Genomic DNA, 22,860 nt, shown 5'->3' with positions numbered 1-22,860 from the left:
GTCCGTTGCTCGTTAGCTACATTATCATGTTGGCTGAATGCCTGCTCCAGTTTGAACCGTTTATTATTTAATCCCATGAGAACACCTGTAGGTTTGTCCGGCCTTGTCTCCTTGCCTTCACCCTCATCCGACGAGCATTCATACAAAATCAAAAGTTAATTCTGTCAATATGTCCACCTTTGCCACGCAAACCTTTTTCACATTAGCTAACCACTGAAAGAAAGTTAACGTACTGTGCATGTATTGACATGTACAGTTGTTGAACTGTCAACCAAGATAGCATTTAAGAGCCAAAGTCACACAACCACCGACCGCCAGATTTACGAGGGATGTTTTTTTTCTATATTGGAGAAGGAGGCGCTTTTCAGTCTGAATGTAGCATTAAGTCATGTTTTTGGAACTGTGGGAGGGAGCTGGACCTGGACAAAACTGACACGGCAATGGAGGAATTTGGCAAGAATGAGGTATAAAATAGGAAAAAATAAGTCTTTTTTGGAAGAAAAAAAAAGGTTAGTCATGGATAAAGTTGAGATATAAAGATAACATAAGAAAAAATAAGGAAGTAAAAATAGTGGCAGCATGAAAACTGCACCTAAGATTCAAACCTCAAATCTTAGAATGGCAACGCAAGCATATTAACCACTACGCCACCGGGCTTTCCTGATTCTGCGTCAGTGTGTCAAAAATGCTGCGGTGCATGCATCATAACACTTGAAAAAAAAAAAAAAAAAACATTTAGAAAATATTTTCAGACACAATTTACTGTACAAAATGTTTTTTTATAGTTTTCACAAAATACATTTAGAAAGCTCCATTTTAAATAAAATTAAATTGAAATATTTAAAGAGACAGTGTGTCGACATTTTTATCTCCATTTGCCCAGACGTAAACCCCGTATGTGTCCATGTTCTACATACACACCGACATAAAAATAAAATAGAACAAAAGTAAAAGAGCATGACAGATGATGTGAGAAAAAAAAAAAAACCCTCCCATGGTCTTCAATTATAAATAAGGACCGCGGGGCTCCCGCGCAGTCGTACAAACTCGAAGCCGATGTCGTCGATCCCGTGACGTGTTTACAAAATGTTGCAACACAAGACTAATATCTTGAAAAAAAAAAAACATTGTGTACTAGATGAAATACAAAGGCTTTGGTCTGTTTTACAATCAACAATGATTAAATCTGATATGTACTTGTAAACAACTGCCAAACACTTAAGTTTAAAACTTTGTCAAGCAATGTTTAATCATAATTATAGGAATTAAATATTTCTAGTTGCACACATTTTTTTTGACCATAGGACACTATATTACAACTATAGCTAAGAGACAAATTGTACCTGACCCTAAAGAAATGTACTTTATGATGCATGGAACATTTATAGAATATTCTTGGTGGGGGAGGGAGGAGGGGGGGGTTATAAATGAAATCAACTTTTATTGGAGATTTTTTTTTTCTCTCTCTCGCTTGAAGGAAGACAAGTACTTTACATTTGGACAAGAAACAAAAAGAAATGAGAGCAAAGACGCAGTCTACCATTTACAGACTACAGGCTTCCACATCGGTCCTCGCGGGATGCGGCGGAGGTCCCAGTTGGATTGTTTTAGATAGCCATCTGTGTGTGCGTGCGTGTTTGCGCGTGTGTGCGTGTTTGCGTGTGTGTGTGTGTGCGTGTGTATTTGACTGCAGCCTCTTCCTCGTGGGGACAATAAATAGTTTTTCAAAGAGTCTTCCCTCCATTCATGATATGCAACAGCGTCCATGCACAGAGCGTCTGGATATAAGCACATTAAAAGATAGTCATGGCAGAGTGTCGACAACATGGTTTCCTAGTAGTCCATCTATCAGCACTTGATCGTTCATATTCACATACAAATGGCCATTTACTAACACACCAGAAAGAAAAACAATGACTGGAAATTGTAAAAAAAAAAAAAAAAAAAAAAATTGAAGGTTTTTTTTTTTTGTTCCATAAAAATGTAACACCGGGCACTTTTACAGAGGTCCATTTGTCTTTTTTAATCCTGTCCCCGTTTGAATGTGCCCGGAGCTACTAAGCAAGTCCTCGTCCTCCTCCTTTGCTGTGTATACTGAATGTGAGTGTGTGGAGTGGGTGTATGAGGAGGTCCGCGTTGGAGCTCACAAGGTGAAGTAGCTCTTCTCTCTACTGTAGTCTAGACCAGTACTGAGACATGTCAGGCTCGCTCCCTGGGACTTGCACTGGGACAGACACTCCAGGAGAGATGAGTCCTACACACAAAGACACATGTGAGTCAGTTAAAATAAAATTTAAAAAAAGGATACAAACTTCATGCAATGTATTGTATGTATAAATGTGAAGAAGAAGTGAATTATTTTCTTTTTTCTCTACAATAATATGTTCTATGTGCTCCCACGAACCAAAATCCTGTATTTTGATTCATTCCTGGAAACTGAATTGAGCAGAAAAATCCCCCGCTTTTTTATCCATCTAAGGGGGCGGCCATTTTGGCCACTTGCTGTCAACTGAAAATGACATCAGAACTTGCGAACATCACATGACCAAACCCAGCAAACGGGTAAGCCGTGAAGGTTGCAACTTGAACCCTTTGGCACTATGATGTCATTTCCACTCATCGTCTGAGATGGATAAAAACCCGTCAATTTTTCCGCTTAATCTATATTCCACAAATGCAATATTGATCAGAATACCGTGTTCACATTACTCAGGGCGTATAAAACATATTATTACCAACAACATTTTGGACTTGACTCCCCCTTTAATAAAATTCATTAAAATCCCACCAAGAAGTGACACATGACTGATTTTGGATGCTATGCTCCGGATGAGGTGAACTATTGTACAGACTCGTACGCGTTGGCTGAAATATTAACTAAAAGTCATCTAACCCAATTCTCTCCGTTTGCCAATTCATTTCAATAGATTGATTTGAAAACCGGAAGAATTTAAAAACTGTTCTGAATGATCTTAACATGTTGACTCAGAAAGTAGTCGGTTGTTTAAAAAGTGAGGCAGAACAATAAAAAGAAAAATCAAAACATTTGGAACCGACAAATCACGTTTGTTATCATTCCACTGCACAAACAGCACTCGACATCCTGGAGGCCACACCCCCGCATGGTCTGCATTCCTTCACGTGCTCTACCACCAAAGTGACAAGTGTCTATTTTCGATTATGATCCAACTCACAGGTGACCCTAATGAGGATAAGCGCTACAGAAAATGGCTGGATGGATCTTCAAAATTCCGCGGCCTAACTTTCCCATGAAAAATGTGCATGTGGTGGTTTACATGCATGTTAGGGTTAGTCAATATTCAACATAGGTGTGAATGTCTGTTTGGCAATTGCCTGGCAAGCAGTCCAGGTTGTGCTCTACCTCTTGCCCAAAGTCAGCTGGCGTTATCCTTGCGGCGCCAAGCAAACAGGTGAGCGAGCAGGCGCCGTAAAAGTGGAAGCCGCAACGCGCTGGCATTTAAACAACGAGTACAAGCGCCGATGAATCACGTTAATTAGCAATTTAGCACAGAGGAAATGTGCTTCTGCGCCATTAAGTGCTCACGTCTATAAGTAGTATATATATGACTGCGTGTGGCGGCACCCCCTTAATGGACCGGAACTAAACTATGGGCTCAATCCAAAGGCAAATGAAATACACATGATGTAGTAGCGCCTAATTAGGGACGGTGGCAGATGACTGGCGCGCCGCCACGACGACTGCTTCATTCCCCCCGCCCCGCCCCCGAGCATGCTGGGTAAACAATGAACTGTCTGCCTACCTGTTGAGGTGGTACCAGAAGCGGTCATTGATTGGCTGTTCATATGTGCCTGCATATGCGGGGGCGTGTATGTTTCGTAGCTGCGCCCGTTCACAGGCGGACTGGTAGGCAGCATGCAGGAATAGGAGGAGGTCTGGCTGGGCTATAAGTGGACGGAAGGGGGGAGAATGTGGACATTAGCTCAGAAGTCGGGTCCGATTGCACTCGATTGGCGGACCCGTGAGCACGCACTTGCGCCAGCGAGGTTTATTTCCACTTACTTGCATAGGTAGATTGTTGGCCATGGTGAAGCTGGGCATTGGGGGCAGGGCGCTGTAGGTGTTGGTGAGGGCTGAGTCGGCTCGGCCCAACATGGACCCCGAGGTGAACGACACTGGAGATGACACGAGAGAGTAAAAACACTTTAGAACAGGGATGGCCAGTTGGCGGCATGCGGCCCGTGACGTGCACTCATTTTGGAAAATCAAAAGGTTTAATGTAGTGGAGACATTCTAAGTTGTAATAACAGTGTTCACCACTAGATGGCAGACATCATTCAAGAATGCTACAAAATCAAGACAGGTATGACAAAATCTGGGGCAAAACTACGGGTTTGTTTTTACAAGAACCACTTGAGTCCTCCGTGAAACAGACTGATAATCTTTGTGTGTGCTTTTTTTTTTTTTTTTTTTTTTCAAAAACAAGATGTCTGCTTTTACTTTGCAAAACAGTGATCAACATTTTTGCCGATTTTCTGACAAATGTTACAGACCAAACCAGAAACTCAATCATCAATATCTGGTTGTTCATTTTCTGCACTTTTAATATGAAACAATGTCCTGTTTTTGCATAAAGGAATGGATATTAAGACATATTTTAAATATGATTAATTGACACATCAATCGATTATTAAAAGAATTGTTACTTGCAGTCCTAAATATTATACAAGTTAGGATTACAAGGTGCATTTGTGCCTTAAAGTTATGACGAGTGTTTTCTCGCTTTTACGTTGTAATATCAAACAGCGGTGGGCTTATTTGTACACGTGTATGAAAATAATATGAAACTACTTGATTCCATTTTCGAGACCTTGAAGTTACATCCGGGGGGCACTTTTGGGCGTAACTCATGTAGGATGCAACTCATTACACTGACATCTTTAAAGTGAAGACTCAAGTGTTTTATTTCTTTTACGCTTTCATATTAACGGTGGCTGTTTACTCTTGAATGACACTCAAGAATGTTTAAGTCAGATTTGTGCAAGGCGCATCTGCGACACAACGCATTACTCCGTCGTAATTAAAGTGGAACCGAGTGTTTTATTGCGTTGTATGAAGCCATATTACCAGTGGTTAACTTTTTTTTTTTTTTTTTTTTAAACCAAAGTGAAGCAGGCGGTGGTGCACATACCAGGTGTAGTGGGCTGCGGGATGGCCTGATACACGCTGGTGCTGAAGCTGCTGCTGATGGGAATGTGACTGGAGGAGTTGCTGGCCTGTCGACGCTGGTTGCGAAGCTTCTCCTCCCGCCTCCACTTTGCTCTCCTGTTGGAGAACCACACCTGCGAGGGCAATGTGGACTCTTAGTTAGCGTGCCATGTTCCAGCAGCAAGGAAAAAAAAAAACTCTGGATGCTCACTTGTATTCTCGCTTCCGGGAGGTCGATTTTGGCCGCTAGTCTCTCTCGTGCGAAAACGTCTGGATAATGAGTTCTTTCAAATTCTGCAATATAGACGTCGCGTATGAGCACAAACATGGTTCATATTGTAATATTACACAAAGAGCTGAAGAGACCGCTGCAAAATTATTAGTGTCTTGGATTCTGCTATATAGGTTCATATTTGAAAACAATATTTTGTTTTGTTTTCTTCTACAAGGTACAGACAATATAACTACCAAGTTGTATATAGAAATATTGTTATTTAGACAGATACTAGCACACCAAGTCGTACACAAAATAATCGCTGCATAAGTACAGTTCAGTTGTATTTAACTTTTTAGTGCAATAGATTTGCATTTGATCTTGTTTCTCAACTTTTATTCTGGTGTGGTTATTACTTAACATTTATGTGAAATGCATTGAATTTAAATAATTATTTAAGTTATTTGCAGTGTCAATGTTCAAATTATGAATAATGTTAGAGTCGCTTGAATATTTTTAAATGCACTTTTTCCACTATTATTTTTTTTATGAACACTTAGGCCTACTGCACTACTGTATTTTAAAGTTGGTCCTGATGGTGGCTCTAGGACATTTTTTGTTATTTGGTGTAATTTTATTTTAGAATATCTGATCCAAGAACATTTATTTTCAGAAAATTAACAAGTTGAAATAACAAAAAATGTTTTTTTTGTCTATATAAATGTAAATTTATTGTGTTGTATTTTTCTTTCTTTTTTTTTTTTTTTTATAAAAAAATCTAAATCCAACCTTCCAAAGATAGCAATGCTAAATTTGTCTTGACTTTGTCTTAGATTTCATTTCGTGTTCACTGTATTGTGGTTGCACTGCATCCAACTGGGGTCCGTGTCTAAGATTTGCTAACCACCAAAATAAGTCAAATATCTTTTGTCAGCGCATGCACGTTGTAATGATTGCAGCGTGTTGAGTGTGTGACGCTGCAGGCACCTTTCTCCAGCGCCTCGATCTGCTCCTGCGTGAAGGAGGTGCGGTTTCTCTGCAGCTTCCTCTTGAGCTGCAGGCGCATCTGAGTCTCCTCCGAGTCCTCGCCGTTGGAGCTGATGGAGTTTGTGTTTTCTCCGACGCCGTCTTGCGGCTGGCAGCCGTCTGCGATTAGGACGGAGAGAAGCACATCGTTAGACTTAAAGCACAATATCAATCTTTTTGTTTTGAAATACAAATGTGCTTGTCAAAAATTGTGTGTGTGTTTTTGGTGTCTTCATATCTAAAGATTCTCAGTCGTCCAGGTTGTGGTTAAATAGCAGCAACTGGACTCTTGTTAGTTGAATTTGTTGTTTTGGGTTTTTTTTTTTGCTTTTCTAGTTTTTCCAAAACATTCAAAAAGGAATTTGATAATGAAACAGATTGAAGTAACTGGATTTTTTTAAATATCACATCAGACTGGTTTAGTTTAAAAAGTCACTTAAATATTTATTAAAATTACAGTGGAATATTTGAGGTTGATAACGCCTAAGGTCTTTTTTTTTCCAAACCACACAAAAAAATCTGCGTTTGAACAGACATGCAAATTTTGCAAAAACTGAAAGAAAAAAAATCAATATTTGAAGGCAACAAACTTTGATACATTATTAAATTGGGCAGTTCAACAAAATATTTCCAGCTTTGCTGTTGTGAAAATTGGCTTCCCCGCATTTCACAACAAAGACGTTTGCTGAACTAATTGTTCCGAGTATTGTCCCCGAATTTAAAGATGTAACTAAAACCAACTCAGGAAATTGTTTTGGAGCAAAGTGCTTCCTTGCTTTGCGGTGCCAACTAACATTTTATTCCATAAATCTCACTAATGTATAGTTTAAAGTAGTTTAATCTCCTTTTTAGGCCTCCAAAATATATGTTGCTTTGCCGTTATGGCTCTCACTAAAATGTGGTTCAGCGAGCATAAAAAATTCCTCTGTCTGTGTTTTCCTTTTGCTTTGGCTATTTTGGGGGCGATACCACATGACTGAAAATAAGCACAAGAAGAATATATTGCAAGTTGCTTTATAAGTTAAATTAGATTTTTTTACATTTGTTAACTTATATTTACACTTGCAAAAGGAGGACTGTAGATATAATGTGATGTACAAAGATGAGTTCTTCCACATTGGTCATTTGGTCATTAACGTTATGACTTGTGGCCTTTAATATAATCAAGTCAACTGGTGACAATTTGGACTCGAGCAAAACCACCTTGGCAGGCAGCGCATCAACGTCATAGTGGATCTTGTCAGATCTTTCACTGTAATGTTTATTAAATATTGTGGGAACACGAACAGGCTTGGGAAGTTCAACTTATCTCTGACACAATGCTGCGTGTTGTCAAAAGCGTGAAGAGAAATGTGTCAAGACGAGGCCGGCCTCTTTTCAAAGACATGTTTAAAAAAAAAAACACTCATACACGCACACGCACACACACGTACACACCCTTCACCCGCACCCACACGCTCAATGGTGGTTCCCATATGGGCGTCGGTATATCCATTGAGGTGACCACCAACTTTATTTTGAATAGCAGAGGAGGCTTTTCAGGCCGATACAATAGCTTGAGGAGTAAAGGGAAACCATTAAACTGTGGACACAGGCAGGGACGAGCAGCCAGTCCGCGGTGGGTGTAATATATGTGCGCTTCGAGGGGGCGGATGACAAAAGGATCCTCTCCCACTGGAGCTGCGCAGGCCGCAGTCTTTTTGCCATTGTGTCCGAGGGGAGAGCTTTGAGTCCAGTGTGTTAACCCTTAGCCACTAGCATCATTAATCACGTCCACGCCACTCAGGATTTCTGTCCTCAATTGGAAACAAATGAGTGAGGCGAGAGCATGCAAGCCCTCCCTTGCACTCACCCCTCCAAACAACCCCAAAATAAGGCCAATCTATTCACCACCACGAGGAGGGCAAGGCGACCCCCCCCCCCCCCACACACACACACACACATCCGCGACCCACCCGAAAAAAAAGCCTTATCGACTCATGTCTGTCCACTTGTTGGACATCATTATCACGTCGAGAAAGTGAGTGGACAAACGTTCCTGCACATCAAATCAAATGAGAGACACAAGTAGCTTACATTCGCCAACTCGTCAATACTGTGTATGGGGATAAAGGGGGGAGTGTGCAGCTATTATCCGTGGGCCAGACCCAGTGACAATGTTAGATGGGATTTGTTTTCTTTGCTTAAAAAAAGCGTCGGGAAATAAACGCATTCTTTAATATCGCGACGTCCCAGTCAGTGAGGCGGAAAAGCAGCAGCGCAAAAAAAGAAGGCGGGAAAAAAGAGGGAATAAAGATATAGCGAAGCAATTGCGGAACCTTTCAGCCGCTGGGGCCAGATCAAAACACGCTTGAGAGACAGCTTAAAAGTGAAACGGAAAGTGACAGACGAAATCCTATAGACGAGATTTAAAGCCGTGCAAAAGGCAACACGTGACGATTGTCCTATTTGGACTGAAATGTCCTATGGATACTTGTAGCCCTTGTATTATTATTATTATTATTATTATTATTATTATTATTATTATTATTATTATTATTATTATTATTATTATTATTATTATTATTATTATTATTATTATTATTATTATTATTGTGTTGTCGTTGTAGTTATTGTTTTTGTTATTGTTTTGTTTGTAGTTTATCAAATGTATTAATATTATTGTAGGCCTACGTAATACTAGCAGTGGGATTTACTGATTTTTTTGTGGGTATGTGTGCTTATTGTTCTTTTTTAACGACAGCAATAATACTTTTTTAGTGGAAGGCCTCCAGGTCTTAAAACTGTTGGTTCAAATTGGGCCAAAACAATTGGAGTGTATGCAGTGTTATTTTATTTGAAATATTGTTGTTATTATTATTATTATTATTATTATTATTATTATTATTATTATTGACAGGAGTTATGTGTTTTAATATTGCTACATTTTATAATTACTTTACGAATTTTCCTCTGCATTAGACACATTGATTCCAATTAAAGTGGGACTGCCGTGCTCGAAGGCACTTCGGGTATAGGAGGGGGGAACAACTCATTCATGACGTCATCCTTTTTGTCGGAACGAGGACTCAACAGGAGACGCTTTGGTCACAGGTCGTATTTTAGTAGTATTTTGTAGAGGAGCTTTTCAAAAGACCACTACTCTTATTATTATTATTATTGTTATTGAAATGAGTTTTCAATAACAAATACAAGAATTGGATTAAAATGTTGAAATTGTGGTAAACTGTTATATTAACGTCAAGCGTTTATAAACATCATCATCATATATATGCAATTTAAAATAGTAATAATAATGATAATGATGATAATGAATGGTGCTTAATATGATCGTTTCCGCTTTAATGCTTGTTAATGGCCCGCACCACGTGTCCGAATGACGCTCAAACAATTAGGCAAATGAATATTTACTGCGCCTCACTTGCGCCACTTCCGCTTTTGGGCGAGCTAAATCTTTAGAAGCAATTTATTTGCTTTGCAATTGAAGGCCCTGCCGTCGGCCTTGGCTTCTTTCGCGCCTCCGCGCTCGTCACAAAAAGAGAGCGAGGTAGACAGATAGAGAGAAAGTAGACAAAGGCCCCCGCTAATGAGCAATTACACGTTGCGTGGAGGAGTTTTTCCCATCAGCCGTCATTGCGTGTGGACGGAAACATTCCTTTGTGCACGCACACCTCGCCTCTGTCACGCACGTCCACGCCGGGGACAGTGGAGGCATTGAGGCCGCGTACGCACGCTCGGGCCTAATTGTTTGGAACCGGAAGCAGAGAAATATAATTCACCGATTTGGGAGGGGGGTGCTCACCTTGATTGGGCTGGCCCGGCACCGATGTTCCGGGGTACCAGCCGGGCCGGGTCCCCCAACTTCCTGTCTGACCGTTGAGCATCCTCAGCTTGTCATACATGCCATCTGCGCCCATCTGTTGCTTCTCACTCGCCAGGTTGCGTAGGACTCGGTTTATCGATGACACCTGAGGGGGGGGGGGCAACAAGGTGCGGATGAGAAGAGAACGTGCGCGTAAAGTGTGCCCAAAGATGCGCGCGCCGTAGAGGCGAAGACTAATTATTGGCTGACGCGTGCGCAATTTGCATTGAGCCTTAATACGAGTGAATGGTTGGATGCTCATTGCGCGCACAAACACAACAAAAGTCATCAGATGGAGCTAATGAAATCATGCAAGCAATTTATGCTTGTGTGCGTGACCGTGTGTGTGCGTGTGTGAGAGTGTGTGCGTGGTGTGTGGGTGTGGGGTACGCGTGAGTGTGTGAGTGTGCGTGTGTCAGTGTGCGTGGGGGTGCGTGTGTGCGTGTGTGTGTGTATGTGTGTGTGTGCTTACACTGGGTATGTTGTCGTTGGTACAGATGCCCTCCGATAAAAGCCGGTCGCGGATCTCCCACGCGAAGATGGACGGACACTCCCGCTTGTACTGCGCGATCTTGGCGACCACTTCCGGCGTGGCGACCCGGGGCTTGCTGCCGCCGATGGCCCGCGGTCTTATGGAGCCCGTCTCATAGTAGCGGCCCAGGATTTTGCTCACGCAGCCGTTGGACACCTGGATGGAGATCAAAAGACACAATTCACATCCATTATTTAGGACTATCCGGGGAATGTCTTGTGATGGCGTTCAAGTCATTATCACCTTTTCACTGTCCACCACTTGGACTTCATCATGGGTCTATAAACACAGAAAATATGCCTTGAATGGTACATTAGGCATTTTCTACAATAAATCTTTTTTTTTAGCAGGCATTTCTTTTTTGCTTAATCTTCTTCTCCTTTCTCCAGTGTCCAAAGAATAGCATAAGGCTCGCGTGTACGCACTGCCTGCGTACAAGCTGCTTTGAGGCTAAAACAAAAATTTTTTCAAAATGAAATCAAATAAAACGAATTAAATAGGAGCGAGTTGCCCACCTGTAGTATCCGGGAGATGTCGCAGGGTCGAGCTCCGCTGTGGGCGAGTTCTACGATTTTCTGCCTGGTGGAATCCGGCAGCGGTCTGCCGTTGACGAACACGCCACCAAGCTGGTTGACGCCGCTGTGACCTGCGTGAGCACACCAGAGGCCAATCACATTTTTTATAAACACCGAGCGTGGAGAACGACAAACACAAATCGGGTTATTTTTGCACACAAAAGCTTGAAAATTATGATGCACTAACAGTGTATATAGTGCGCGATTCTGCCCTAAAAACATGCACATGTTGCCTTTCAAACAGCACAGCAGCCGCTCAGCATTATAACATCGGCACCGTTATCCACCCCTGACACCAAAATGGAAATATCGGCTGTCGTGTAAAAGGCACGAGTCCAAAACCATGCAAAAGTATTTAAAAAAAAAAAAAGTCGTATTGCGGATGAAATGTCTCTTTGTAAAGGATGTGGAAATAGTTGGGAGCCCCGCAAACCTGAAGCCGAAAGGGAGCGTGGACTCCCGCGAGTGGCCGCCCCACGCTCCGTGTCCGCGCCTGCTGCCTTCTTTCCCCTGCGCTGCCTGCCGCTACATTGACTCGTGGAGCCAGGGCTCCTTAGCAATAAATAAGCTCCAAATATAGACGAGGGGGGGAAGCAAATATGATGAGCCTGGCTGACATTTGTCTTGAAAATAAAGCTCGCCGCACGTCAAGTTTGAGCTTAATTTCTGGGAATGGGCGGAAGTCGCCTCGGATCATGCACGGGAGGCTAATTGAAAAGATCAGTTGGAGCACTTTGTGGCAGCCACGTCACTTTGTGACACGACTCCCGCGCTGCGAAATCGCATCGTCACGACAAATAGTAGCATGATAAAAACGACCCTTTCTGTCTGCATTTGGATATCGCTCAGACCCAATTGGACGCTACTCGTTTACCCTCCGAGGGGAGACTTTGCTTTTAAGGTGGCCTGAGGGTGGGGGGCTGCGCGCGGTCACACAAACGAGGGCGCGCCTGGATTCTTAACATATTAAAAGTGACATGTAGTGTTTTTTTTCTCCCCCCCCCCTCTCTCTCCCTCATCTCCTCCTCCCTCTGCTCTTCGCATCCCTGTTTGTATTTGACAACAAATGCACACTGCAGCCATGTTTGTGCGCTTCTTGATAGGATCAAAAGAGGGCCTACATCCCCTTTTGGCCGCTTCGTGTAATAATCTCCCATCATGCGTGGATGTGATTGATGCTAAATCCACTATCATCCCTCTTGCTCATTGCTAATTCCAGGATTAAGCGGAATTAATAGACTTGTTAGGGGCCGCGTTACGGCGCCTTCAAAAAATGTCATATTTCACATAAATCACCCCAAGAAAAACACTCCGGATCGATAAAAGCTGTCACGTACACGTCTTAATCAGGGCTCAATTCCCTCAAGTGCCCGCTGGCGCTGATTACGCGCCTTGTAGTCTATTGCGGCAAAGCATATGGTGTCATTTTGGACGCTCCCCGCCATGTTCACCCAGGAGTTATTAGGCACAAAAGACGAGCGAGGCCCTCCGCGACCTCTGGACAACCCGTGGGCCCGTGGAAGACCCCCCTCGCGGCAGACATCACGCGCCAAAGCCATTTAGGTCCGTGCGTAAAAGAGCGGATCATTACGCATATAGGCTCCACTTCTTTTTCTGCCCCCGCCGCCCGTCACATCCAAACCATTTTGCGCACACATTACAGCACAGACACGAGTGCATATGGAGGATGTAATGTAATAAAGTTATTGCACACACCTTCATCACAGATGTCATACACCTCTTGTCCAGCAGCAAGAGAGAAAACGTTCATGTTTAACCTTTTTTGCTTGTTGTTTGTCACCAGGAATTAGACAGCATTCAACGCACAAGAGCCCGACTTCAATAAAGCGCAACTTCCGGTCTAGCCACGTGTGTGTGTGTGTGTGTTGTGCGTGTGTGTTGGAAATGATGCGCTCATTTGCATAAAGACATGAACTCAGAACTCATGTTTCATGCAAGCATAGCCGCAGACAACTTTAACGCTAATGCAGGCGCCTGTGCAATTATTTCATAGCAACTCAAGCAGAAGGAAAATAGCCCACCCCCACTTTCTCCATCTTGTTCAATAACTTTTATTGCAAAAAAAGAGAGACGATAATAATAACAAGCATGGCTGTCAAATAAGTGACAATACAACACCCTAATGTCAGTCATGCAAATGGAGACCTGCAATACACTTTCTCCTCCTCCTTTTTATTTATTTATTTATTTTTTTCTTTACTTATGCACAATAATAGGGCGTAATGTCAGGGTGGGTTACTTCCGTCATGCAAATACTCGCAATTAAAACAGCAAATAAAGAATTCCAAAACAACACTTACTGTTTTGCATCATTGAAGCTACGCCAGACTCCCACGTGGCTTGATTGTGGTACTCTAAGCGTCACGGGGAAGATCATAAAAACGGGTTAGTATCACATTTAACAAAAAGCAAATAAAAAAAACAATATTTTTAAATACATTTTTTTCATCTCCTTCCTTGTTTTTTTTTTATTGTTTCTAGAAATTATTTAGTGCAATTTAGCAGCCTCGTTTGTGTTGCATGTTTGTATTTTTGTATATTAAACTTGCCTGGAAACAGAGTTGACTGTCCACTGTATTACAATTTAGTCAATCATCTGCCGTTTTCACTACTTAATGCCTCCCTATAGGACAGAGCAAAACAAGACATTAGCACAGCCAACGCTATACTGATGTACTAAGTTCTCCCTCATTTCATTCAAAGTGTCAAACTCCCTTTTCACCCCCGGCCACACCTTCACTTGCGAACGCTCGCATTTCCCCTGAATTGAATTCCGTGTCAAAATGTTCACCAACTCGTCGTTTTTAAAGCAGACGTCAATGATATTCAAATATAAAAATGTCGTATACAAATGATTTGGAAAATGTTTTGACACCATTTGATTCTAATAGTTTTTCTCACTAAATAATGCACATTATTCTCAGGCTGTGACGGGCCGGATTTGGCCCAAAGGCCTTAAGTTTGACACCCCTTGGGCTTGTATTTATGTATGTGTTTTATTTGCTTTCTAACTGCATTCCACCCTTTAAGTGTGCAGTGACAGTGCTAGAAAATAAAGCGCCCAGGCTCGGGTTGGGGGGGGTATCCAGTCATCAACAATGCAGCCCCTCACAGGCTCCCTCAAACCGGGGGCGACAGCTCGGCCTGGGCCGCTACAAACACGCACAGCTTCCCAACTAAACACACCAACAAGTTCACATTAATACAAAGAGCCGGAGGCACGCATCCCACCCCCTTCGGGACCATTCACACACGCACATTCTCTCACACACATGCGCCCGTGACCCCGGTGCAACCGCAGTGTGAATGCTGTTTTTGTTTAGTGCTTTTTTTAAAATTGAAAATAGTAGAAACTGAATTATTTCTCGCGGTTCAATATTTGGTGGTGCTTGTTTGGTGGCGGTTGTAAAGCGCGTCCAGAGACACAAGAGCGCAGTGGGGCGCTCAATTGGGAAAAGACAAATGCATTAGAAAAAAAGCTTTTCATTTTGGGAGGGGGCAGATAAGGAAAAAAAGTGGGGGGGCAGTGGGAGAAGTTTTTTTCTTCATACAGAGTAGTGTTGTGGTCGCGAATAAAATGGCCTCATAGCAGGCCGGGTGCACTTGCTCGGTCATTAATCACATCGGAAATTCCATCACATACTAGCACGCTGAAAACAACGCGAAATACGACCAAAGTAGGTCAGAATTAATCTAAAATGTTTTCAAATTATATCGAAGTAAAAAGCTCAATTTAGGTGACCGTGCAATATAAGGAGCTTTGAAGCTTGCATGGCGCATGTGGTTAATCATTTATTTAAGGTCGAAAGCTCAAACGTTGGTGTTGCCGAGGTTAACTATACCATCTAATCTGCATTTCTTTTGCAGCGATAATCCGGAAAAACAATGTCTTAATTCAATATGCTTATATTCACAAACACCCGTACACGCACACACACGGAAAGTGCATGTTTGCAGGCCTCATTTATTTTTATTTAGTTTTTTTTCTCCTGCAAGTGCCTTCAAGTTGTAAAGTGTGATAGATTTTACACGCAGGTGCCTTCTTTTTATTGTAAAAAAAAAAAACAATTAATTGAATTTTACTACCCTTTTGATATTGTTTTATTTGTTATTGTAAATTACAGTGGTTATTCGTCTTTTTTATTTAGGAGAAACGCAGAATAAAGGAAAGCGAATTAGTCTTAAAGAAATTACTTTTGTTTTTTGGGGACGACAGTGATTTAACTACTATTTTAAAATTGCTGTAGACAGACGTGGTTGCTCTGCCGAAGTGACGATTTTTGTTGTAAGTGTTCATTAAAATCGTCATAAAATTTGAATTTATAATTTAATCGGAAATGAAGTTATCAAATAAGACATTTTGAGAGAATTTAGTTGTTGTTGTTGTTGTTGTTGTTTTTAATTAGTCTAAAAGGGGGCCGCTGCTGACCATTTTTTTTCTGCAAGAAGCCTCTTGGCTGAGTGGTCGGCATGAATCAATCTGACGCCTTTTCTCAACGGGTCATTGCGCCCAATTCTCCACGATGATCACTGGCCTGGCCCAACGTGGCTTTTTTACTCCCTTCTAAATACGGCAAAATGGAGCATGTCGAATAGGTTAAAAAAAAAAGTTAGAGGCGTATCGGCTGCGCCAGAAAACACTCGAAAAGTTAATCTAGAAACTAAATTACGATTCAATTTTAATAAAAAGAAATACAAACATCCATTTAGGATTGAGTATAGAGGAAAAAAATATTTTTTTTAACTCACCTTTTTGGGGCATCCTGTCGCTGTCAAATCCAAACTATGCAGCCTGTTTGTCCACGGCCCACACAGAGAAAGAAAAAAATAAGGGGGGGGGAAACACCCACGATGATGACCGGGCTTCTCTCGTGGAAGTGAAGGAGAGAGGGGTCGGGTGAAAAAAAAAATTAGTTTCCAAAAGGGTGCTGGAGAGGAGAAGGAGACGGAGGGGATATCCCTGCGAAGGAGACAGAGATTGACAGTGAACTCAGATGTCAGAACGCAGCGAGTTTGGCGTGGATGTGCGCTGGCGTGGGAGAGAGCGAATGAGAGAGTGGGCAAGAGAGAGAGTGGGGAAGCGAGGGAGAGAGAGAGAGAGAGAGAGACAAGGGAGGGGAGGGGGGAATCGTGGAGGAAGCAGGAGGAGGAGGTGCGGCGTACGAGAAAGAATGAACACACCTATGCTGATTGGAGAAGGGAGAACAAGTGTATTAATGTATGTGCTCCTTTCCTCCTGCTCCGCCGCTCTTCACTGGCCCATTAGCGCGACCCGACCTCTGTCATCATCAACCCCCCCCGCGCACCTTCACCCCCACCACCCCTCACACATAAACATCAACCCTCCCCACCACTACCCCCACGCCCGCGCCACGGCCAAAAGCGGGAAACTGGGCCGAGTCACAGCGAGAGAAAGGGGGTGGGTGGGGCGGTGTTCTGCCCCCCTTCCCTTACCCCCTCCCCAAAACCCTTCTAATCAGGCCCGTGCATGCAAATGGGACGATGCGTTCACTTGCTGAATATTGGAAAGGGGAAAAAAAGGAAGTGGGACACTGCTCAAGCATTACTACAGAGTCAGTTGGGTCCACGTCGTGTGTGCACGTGTATGGAAGGGGGGTGAGGGGTCTCGGCCACAGAAGTGCACTCCACAAGTCTACAATACAAATTGAAAGATCAAGGAATTACGTCGTCATTCTGTCCAGGAAAGTAAAACAATTGTGAATAATTATTCAATGAAGATTATGAGGAAGAGTATTGATCTGCTGAAATAGAATCAAGTTGGGATTAACCACGAACAATGTTGAACGAATTACTTCTATAAACACCAACGCAATTTTTTTTAAAGATTATTCGTCCCACAGTTCTTTTGTAAAATAAAAAAAAGTGTATTAAAATAATACACACACGCGCGCGCATTTCGCTTATTCTCTCTCTCTCTCTGTATGTTTATATATATATATATATATATATATATTTAAGATTTGTAACTGTATTGTATAAATATTCTACAGAACTCATCACTCTAAGTATACTAAAGTGACATATGGAGCAAGTGACAGCCAGTCAGGGGAATTTAATGCCTTGCTCAAGAGTTACACTCTGACTCTTCCTGGTGCATATACTCCATACCGCCTGTTGATATGAAGACTGAAAACTGAAACCTATTAAAGTGAAGGAAGGGTTATGCTATCTATTTATATTTTATTTATCATGCATTTAACCCAAATGGGTCTTGAGCATGTAATATAATGCTATGTAAATTATTATCCATCATTGAAGTGAGAAATGCTATCATTTTTGACGGTTGAGTTTTTTTACGTGCTCTATAAGGACACTTTCATGTCCACTCTAAAAAAATAAAGGTGCTTCAGAAATGATATGTGGTGTTCTTATGATGAGATTTTAGGATATTCAAGACCCATTTGGTCCTAATGGTTAGAGAACCACAAGGACTAGGTGCTATCGTACCCCAAATCGGTTGCCCTAATTGTAGAAGTCAACGAAACAAGCCATTTTTGTTGAAATTTTAACTCTATAATATATAATATATTGATTCCTTAACCGGCTACCAAAGAGTCACACTTACCACATGTAACGTCCAAAAGTTACCATTAAAAAAAACAAGCAAAAAAAGAAGAAAATGAAAAAAAAAAGGAATGTCGTTTGTCTGATCTGGCTTTAAAAGTCACATCTTGGAATGTGTTGCATTTTTAAGATTCCTTTCCAGCGCAAAAAAATGCATTCAATGCATGTATATCCACCACGTGCTTTTGTTGACTCTTTTGGGTATCACCCCCCACCCCAACCCCCGCCCCCTAAACACCCACCCACCCAGCCACCTCCTCCTCCTCCCCTCCTGTCAACAAGCGGACCCGTGCGTAAAGAGTGCAGCCTTTAGGCAAGCTCGGCTGCGTTTTATGGACACATTTGCGCGGCAAAGGCCGACGTCACTCCGGCGGCCTGACGGGCAGCAAATAGCACGCGTAAATAAAAGTGGAGCAAATGAGTGTGTAGCCATGGCCACACGCTCCCCGATAATAAAACGGCGCTGGTTGAATGGCAGTCTTATTAGGGCACACCTCATCGCACCCCAAAAGCAACCCCTCTGCGCCCAAAATGGCGGAGGGGGGAACCCTAAAAGGAAGAGTAGCATGCAGCAAAGAGGGGGTGCGCAAAAGGGCAAAGCATGCAGGAGGGGGAAGGAAGAAAATGTTCCTTTTGGGAAGGGGAGGGTGGGATGCCATGATGAAATGAAGTCATGGAGGCCTACACTTGACTTTCTTTGACATGTGAAAAAGTGGGAGAAGTCAGATCTCATCAATAAAACACTTTGGAAGTGAAAGAGGGCTCCCTAACAACCATCACATTCCGGACTGCAGGGCCTTCAATGAGGAGACAAACGACCATGAGAGGGAGAGGGAGAGAGAGAGAGAGGGAGAGAGAGAGAGATCGAGAGAGGGGGGGGAGGGAGAGGAGAGAGAGAGAGAGAGAGAGAGAGAGAGAGGGAGGGAGAGAGAGAGAGAGAGAGAGAGAGAGAGGGAGGGAGAGAGAGAGAGGGAGAGAGAGAGAGAGAGAGAGAGAGAGGGAGAGAGAGAGAGGGAGAGAGAGAGAGAGCGGGTTTTGCTTGAATGGGGGCCCTCAGTGGGCCGGCGAGATAATGAGCTGAGAGGAGCGGCTCCAAACTGTCACTGTGAGTGTCCCGCAGCGAGGAACAACACTTTGGCCAATTCCCCTTCATCAAACAAGCCGTAAACTAAACGAGCACATTCATGGTGCTTCTTTCCTTTTGCTGCCTTCTTTCGACTCACTCGGACTGGTGGCTCAAGACTAGGCCCATGCAGCACCTCCCTGCCGACCCCCGACTCCAACACACACACATTAATTCTGTAAATCTGTGCACACAATGATCTTCATCTCCACTGACTTCTTCCCATACTGTAATGTATTAAATCAGGATTGGGGACCTTCAAAAGAAAAAAAAGCAAAACAAAAAATAAAATTCCCTGAGGGCCTTGCTAAATATTGTAAACATAATGCAGTGACTGAACACACCCTGATGAGCATATTTACCCATGGGATTCTCACTCCTTGTTTAAAAAAAAATGTTCAATGCTATAGCCTTAAATGGCCAATGATTATTTTCTTTTTGGTGTAGAGATAAATAAAACCACCACATAATCCACATTTAGAACTAGAGCTGTGTTCAAAATTGTTTTTTCCTCCAACAACTTGAATGCTGGGAAATTGTAATAGCATTGTCACGAAAAGATTCGGTTAAAACAATGCAAGTTTTCTAGGCATTTGACTGGATTTGAAACGGATGGCTTGTTGGACTGCAGGTTTCATATCGAGCAGCCCTTTGGGAACGACGGCTCGCGGGCCATATCCTGGCCCGATGTGCAATTGTAAATACAATTGAAATTGCAAAGAAATTCCAATAATAATAATAATAATAATAATAATAATAACAATAACAATAATAATAATAATAATAATTATTATTATTATTATTATTATTATTATTATTATTATTGTTATTATCGTTATAATAATAATAATAATAATAATAATAATAACAATAATAATAATAATAATAATAAATTAATGGTTTATTGCTAAATAGGTTTTCAAAAATGTATTCTAACTCCTGAAGGAAATTTTAAAAATTAGGTGGTCTAAAGAGGAACATAGACTAAAACAGATCAATAAAAAAAAAATACCTGCTGATATAAGTAAATAAAAAAATCCGGAAAACATATTTGGTTAAAATGTTACTGTATTTTGTCAATAATAATACACGTAATGAGAGGTGATTCTAATAACTGGAATTTCATCATAATAATCTTAAAAGTAATACCGTGGCTCTGCATTCATATAATCGGTTTCAAGTATTTGTTATCATGTTTAGATGATCTGAATATTAGAAACGTCCCTTACTACTACAATAGAGCAAACCGTTACCAATCAAAAGTGAACATTAAAGATTATGCGAAAGAATCACACGAGCTGGTACGTGTGCACCTAATAAAGACGCTTCCATTGTATTTCATCTTCTGATGTCAAGACTCATCCACAAACAATAATAGTCTGCCTTCGCAGTGCGAAGTGTGATTGCGGCTCAGTGGTCACAAGGCTGCAGCTGTCAAAAACTCAGTCGTCTATTAACCTTCCTCCCTGACAAAGGCACACACAATCCCACATGAGTGTGTCAAGTAGTTTTCTTTGGAAACAATACCTCATGTTATTGATTTCTCCTGGTTAAGCTGTAAATCCTCCCCACTGGCTAATTCCTTGTCTCCTCTCTCTCTCTCTCCCTGCAGAGACCTTGCATGCCAATAGGGCCTCCGCCTGTTTAGCACAGTGTGAGCATAATATTTCCTACATGTACCGAGGTAAATTGGTGGGCAGTAAATGGAGAGGTGAGGGGAGTGGGGGGGGGGTCTTGTATGGTCTGATGTTGGGAAAGCAATTAGCCCAATTCGGATTAGCAGCAACTAATGTCAGGCCTTGAAAAGAAAAGCCTAATCTGGGCGCTATTTCCCCCCACGGGCAATGTGCTTTTTGTGACCCCATCTGGAAACTTTTTCAATTAAAAAAAAAAAAAAAAAAAAAAAAAAAAAACGAAAAAAAAAACATACGCAAAAAGAAAGAAGAAAAAAATGGTTGGGAGAGTCGTTTACATGATATTAACCAATCTCAACTGGGGTTGTTTGAACACTTTACAAGGTTGATTGAAACTTCAAAATGTAAAAATCGAATTTATTTAGAATATCATAATCGAAACTGAAGCGTGAAACGACAATTTTATTTTTTTAATTTAAATAAATCGTTTTTTAATTCAAGATCCACCGGAAAGTGCGAGAGGAGCCTTGAAGAGGAACTACAAACAACGTTTTACCAATATTTTATTTTCAACTTAATATATCAAAATAGATGTGTAATATATTATTACAATTGTACAGTTATTATGGCTATTAATAATATGACATTTGCTGATTCTGAGGCAGGTAATTGATAAGATGGACACGTTTCATTCAGTTAAGGTGTTTTATTTTTATGTATTCCTTTATATACATTATGATTATAGTATTATGAATATTATTATTAGTACTAATGAATTAATAAATACATGATTAAATTCAACACAGTCAACTTCGGAAATGTCTATTTAAATGTGTGTGTTTGCGCCAATGACCTGTCAATCATTGCATTGTTATTTGTGAATTCTATGGAGCTTTCATGAGGACATCTGCTCGTTAACAAAGACTAATTAGGTTGGAGCAACAATATTACAAACCAAATCACCTGCTATTTGTTGGACGATTTGAGGAAGATTTTCCGTTCGGGGAGTTAGTTTGTTGGCGAGGATGAATAACACCAGACATCAACTTTATTATTATTATCATTATTATTATTATTATTATTATTATTATTATTATTATTATTATTATTATTATTATTATTATTATAGAAAATAACATTGTGTGTCCACGTTTAGAAGCCCTCTCCTGGCAAAAGGCAGGCGGACAAATGTTGTCACAGCACCGGCCCGCCACGCGTGACAGGAGCAAACGTTGAAGTAACCTGACAAAGTCTCACCCTCTTACACACTACTGCAGGCTGGACATGCTTGCAGCCACTCGGAGACCAGGATGACTAATGAAGACCTACTGGAGTGCTGCTGAGTTTTGCTCTGGTGCATGTGTCTTTTGAGAAGCACAAGTTGAATGTATTTTATTGACGTTGCCAGGTTATAGCGACAAGTTGACGAGCGCATCATTGCAAGGAGCGATATGCGTCTAATTCCTATATTTTGTGACGCATAAACGACACCAAAACGGCAATCAGTAACTTTGTGTGAAGAGTATCACAAATTAGTGATGGAGAGAGAACTTTGAAAACAACAACAACAACCGCTTGAAGTTGAAGGGTGAAGGTAAGATTAAACTCACCGAATGACAAGCAGCAGATGTGTCTGGGCAGTATCCAGTCCGTGTAAAATCGCTTCTTCTTTTTTGCACTCTCCCGAGTTGTTTCACGCGTGGACCTCCGATAGACCAACGAGCTTAGGGTTTAGATCCGTGGCGAGTGGAAATGTCAATGAGAGAGTGGCGAGGTTGGAGGGGAAAAAGTGTGCTTGTGAGCAGCAACTTTCTCGTCAGCATCAGGCCGAGCTCTCCTGTGATTGGCTACGGTGGCAGCCATACGTCACAGCTCGTCCGGGACGCACAGCGCGTAGAATGGGGAAGTGCTCCACAGAAGTGCGAGGCCCGAGGGAGGAACCTGCACGAATCACTCTGCTGGAACAAGTTGGTGTCCGGTTTGTGACTTCAAATGTTTACGTCTCGAAATGGCAACGAAGACATGAATTTTAACATATATTTGAAAGACCGCATCATCAGATATCAGAGCAAATAGTGTAGACGCTATAAATAGGGGTGC

General features: G+C 41.8%; 1 protein-coding gene across 8 annotated transcripts; it reads right to left on the bottom strand.

Moving 5' to 3' along the window:
- Positions 1-758: 758 nt before the first annotated feature.
- pax6b (paired box 6b) lies at positions 759-22,533 on the bottom strand. 8 transcript variants are annotated; one of them, XM_088295915.1, is made up of 15 exons: positions 22,371-22,533; positions 16,168-16,378; positions 13,968-14,041; positions 13,719-13,772; positions 13,114-13,137; positions 11,338-11,468; positions 11,066-11,101; positions 10,763-10,978; positions 10,231-10,396; positions 6,390-6,548; positions 5,400-5,482; positions 5,172-5,322; positions 4,043-4,155; positions 3,783-3,924; positions 759-2,254 (listed from the first exon to the last, which is right to left on the bottom strand). In XM_088295915.1, exons 4-15 carry the CDS (start codon positions 13,729-13,731, stop codon positions 2,169-2,171), a joined length of 1,320 nt encoding a protein of 439 aa, XP_088152041.1. In that variant the 5' UTR covers positions 13,732-13,772; positions 13,968-14,041; positions 16,168-16,378; positions 22,371-22,533; the 3' UTR covers positions 759-2,168. The 8 variants fall into 8 exon arrangements, with proteins under 8 accessions (XP_088152041.1, XP_088152043.1, XP_088152036.1 ...); XM_088295917.1 differs by lacking the exon at positions 13,114-13,137; XM_088295910.1 differs by lacking the exon at positions 13,968-14,041.
- Between the last annotated feature and the right edge of the window lie 327 nt (positions 22,534-22,860).

Source organism: Idiotropiscis lumnitzeri, chromosome 5 (genome assembly GCF_059441095.1).
Source record: "Idiotropiscis lumnitzeri isolate Australia: NSW breed Sydney's pygmy pipehorse chromosome 5, RoL_Ilum_1.0, whole genome shotgun sequence".
Classification (NCBI taxonomy): domain Eukaryota; kingdom Metazoa; phylum Chordata; class Actinopteri; order Syngnathiformes; family Syngnathidae; genus Idiotropiscis; species Idiotropiscis lumnitzeri.
The sequence above is the reverse complement of the archived record's forward strand: the minus strand, read 5'-3'. Positions and strand labels throughout refer to the sequence as shown.

What these genes read in the sequence shown, in the direction of transcription:
- pax6b (XM_088295910.1), bottom strand. An exon ending in CCAACGACAACATACCCAGT is followed by an intron (nt 10,397 to 10,762) that starts GTAAGCACACAC and finishes CCCCCCCCTCAG; the next exon opens with GTGTCATCGATAAACCGAGT. An exon ending in CCCGCAGCCCACTACACCTG is followed by an intron (nt 4,156 to 5,171) that starts GTATGTGCACCA and finishes TGTCATCTCCAG; the next exon opens with TGTCGTTCACCTCGGGGTCC.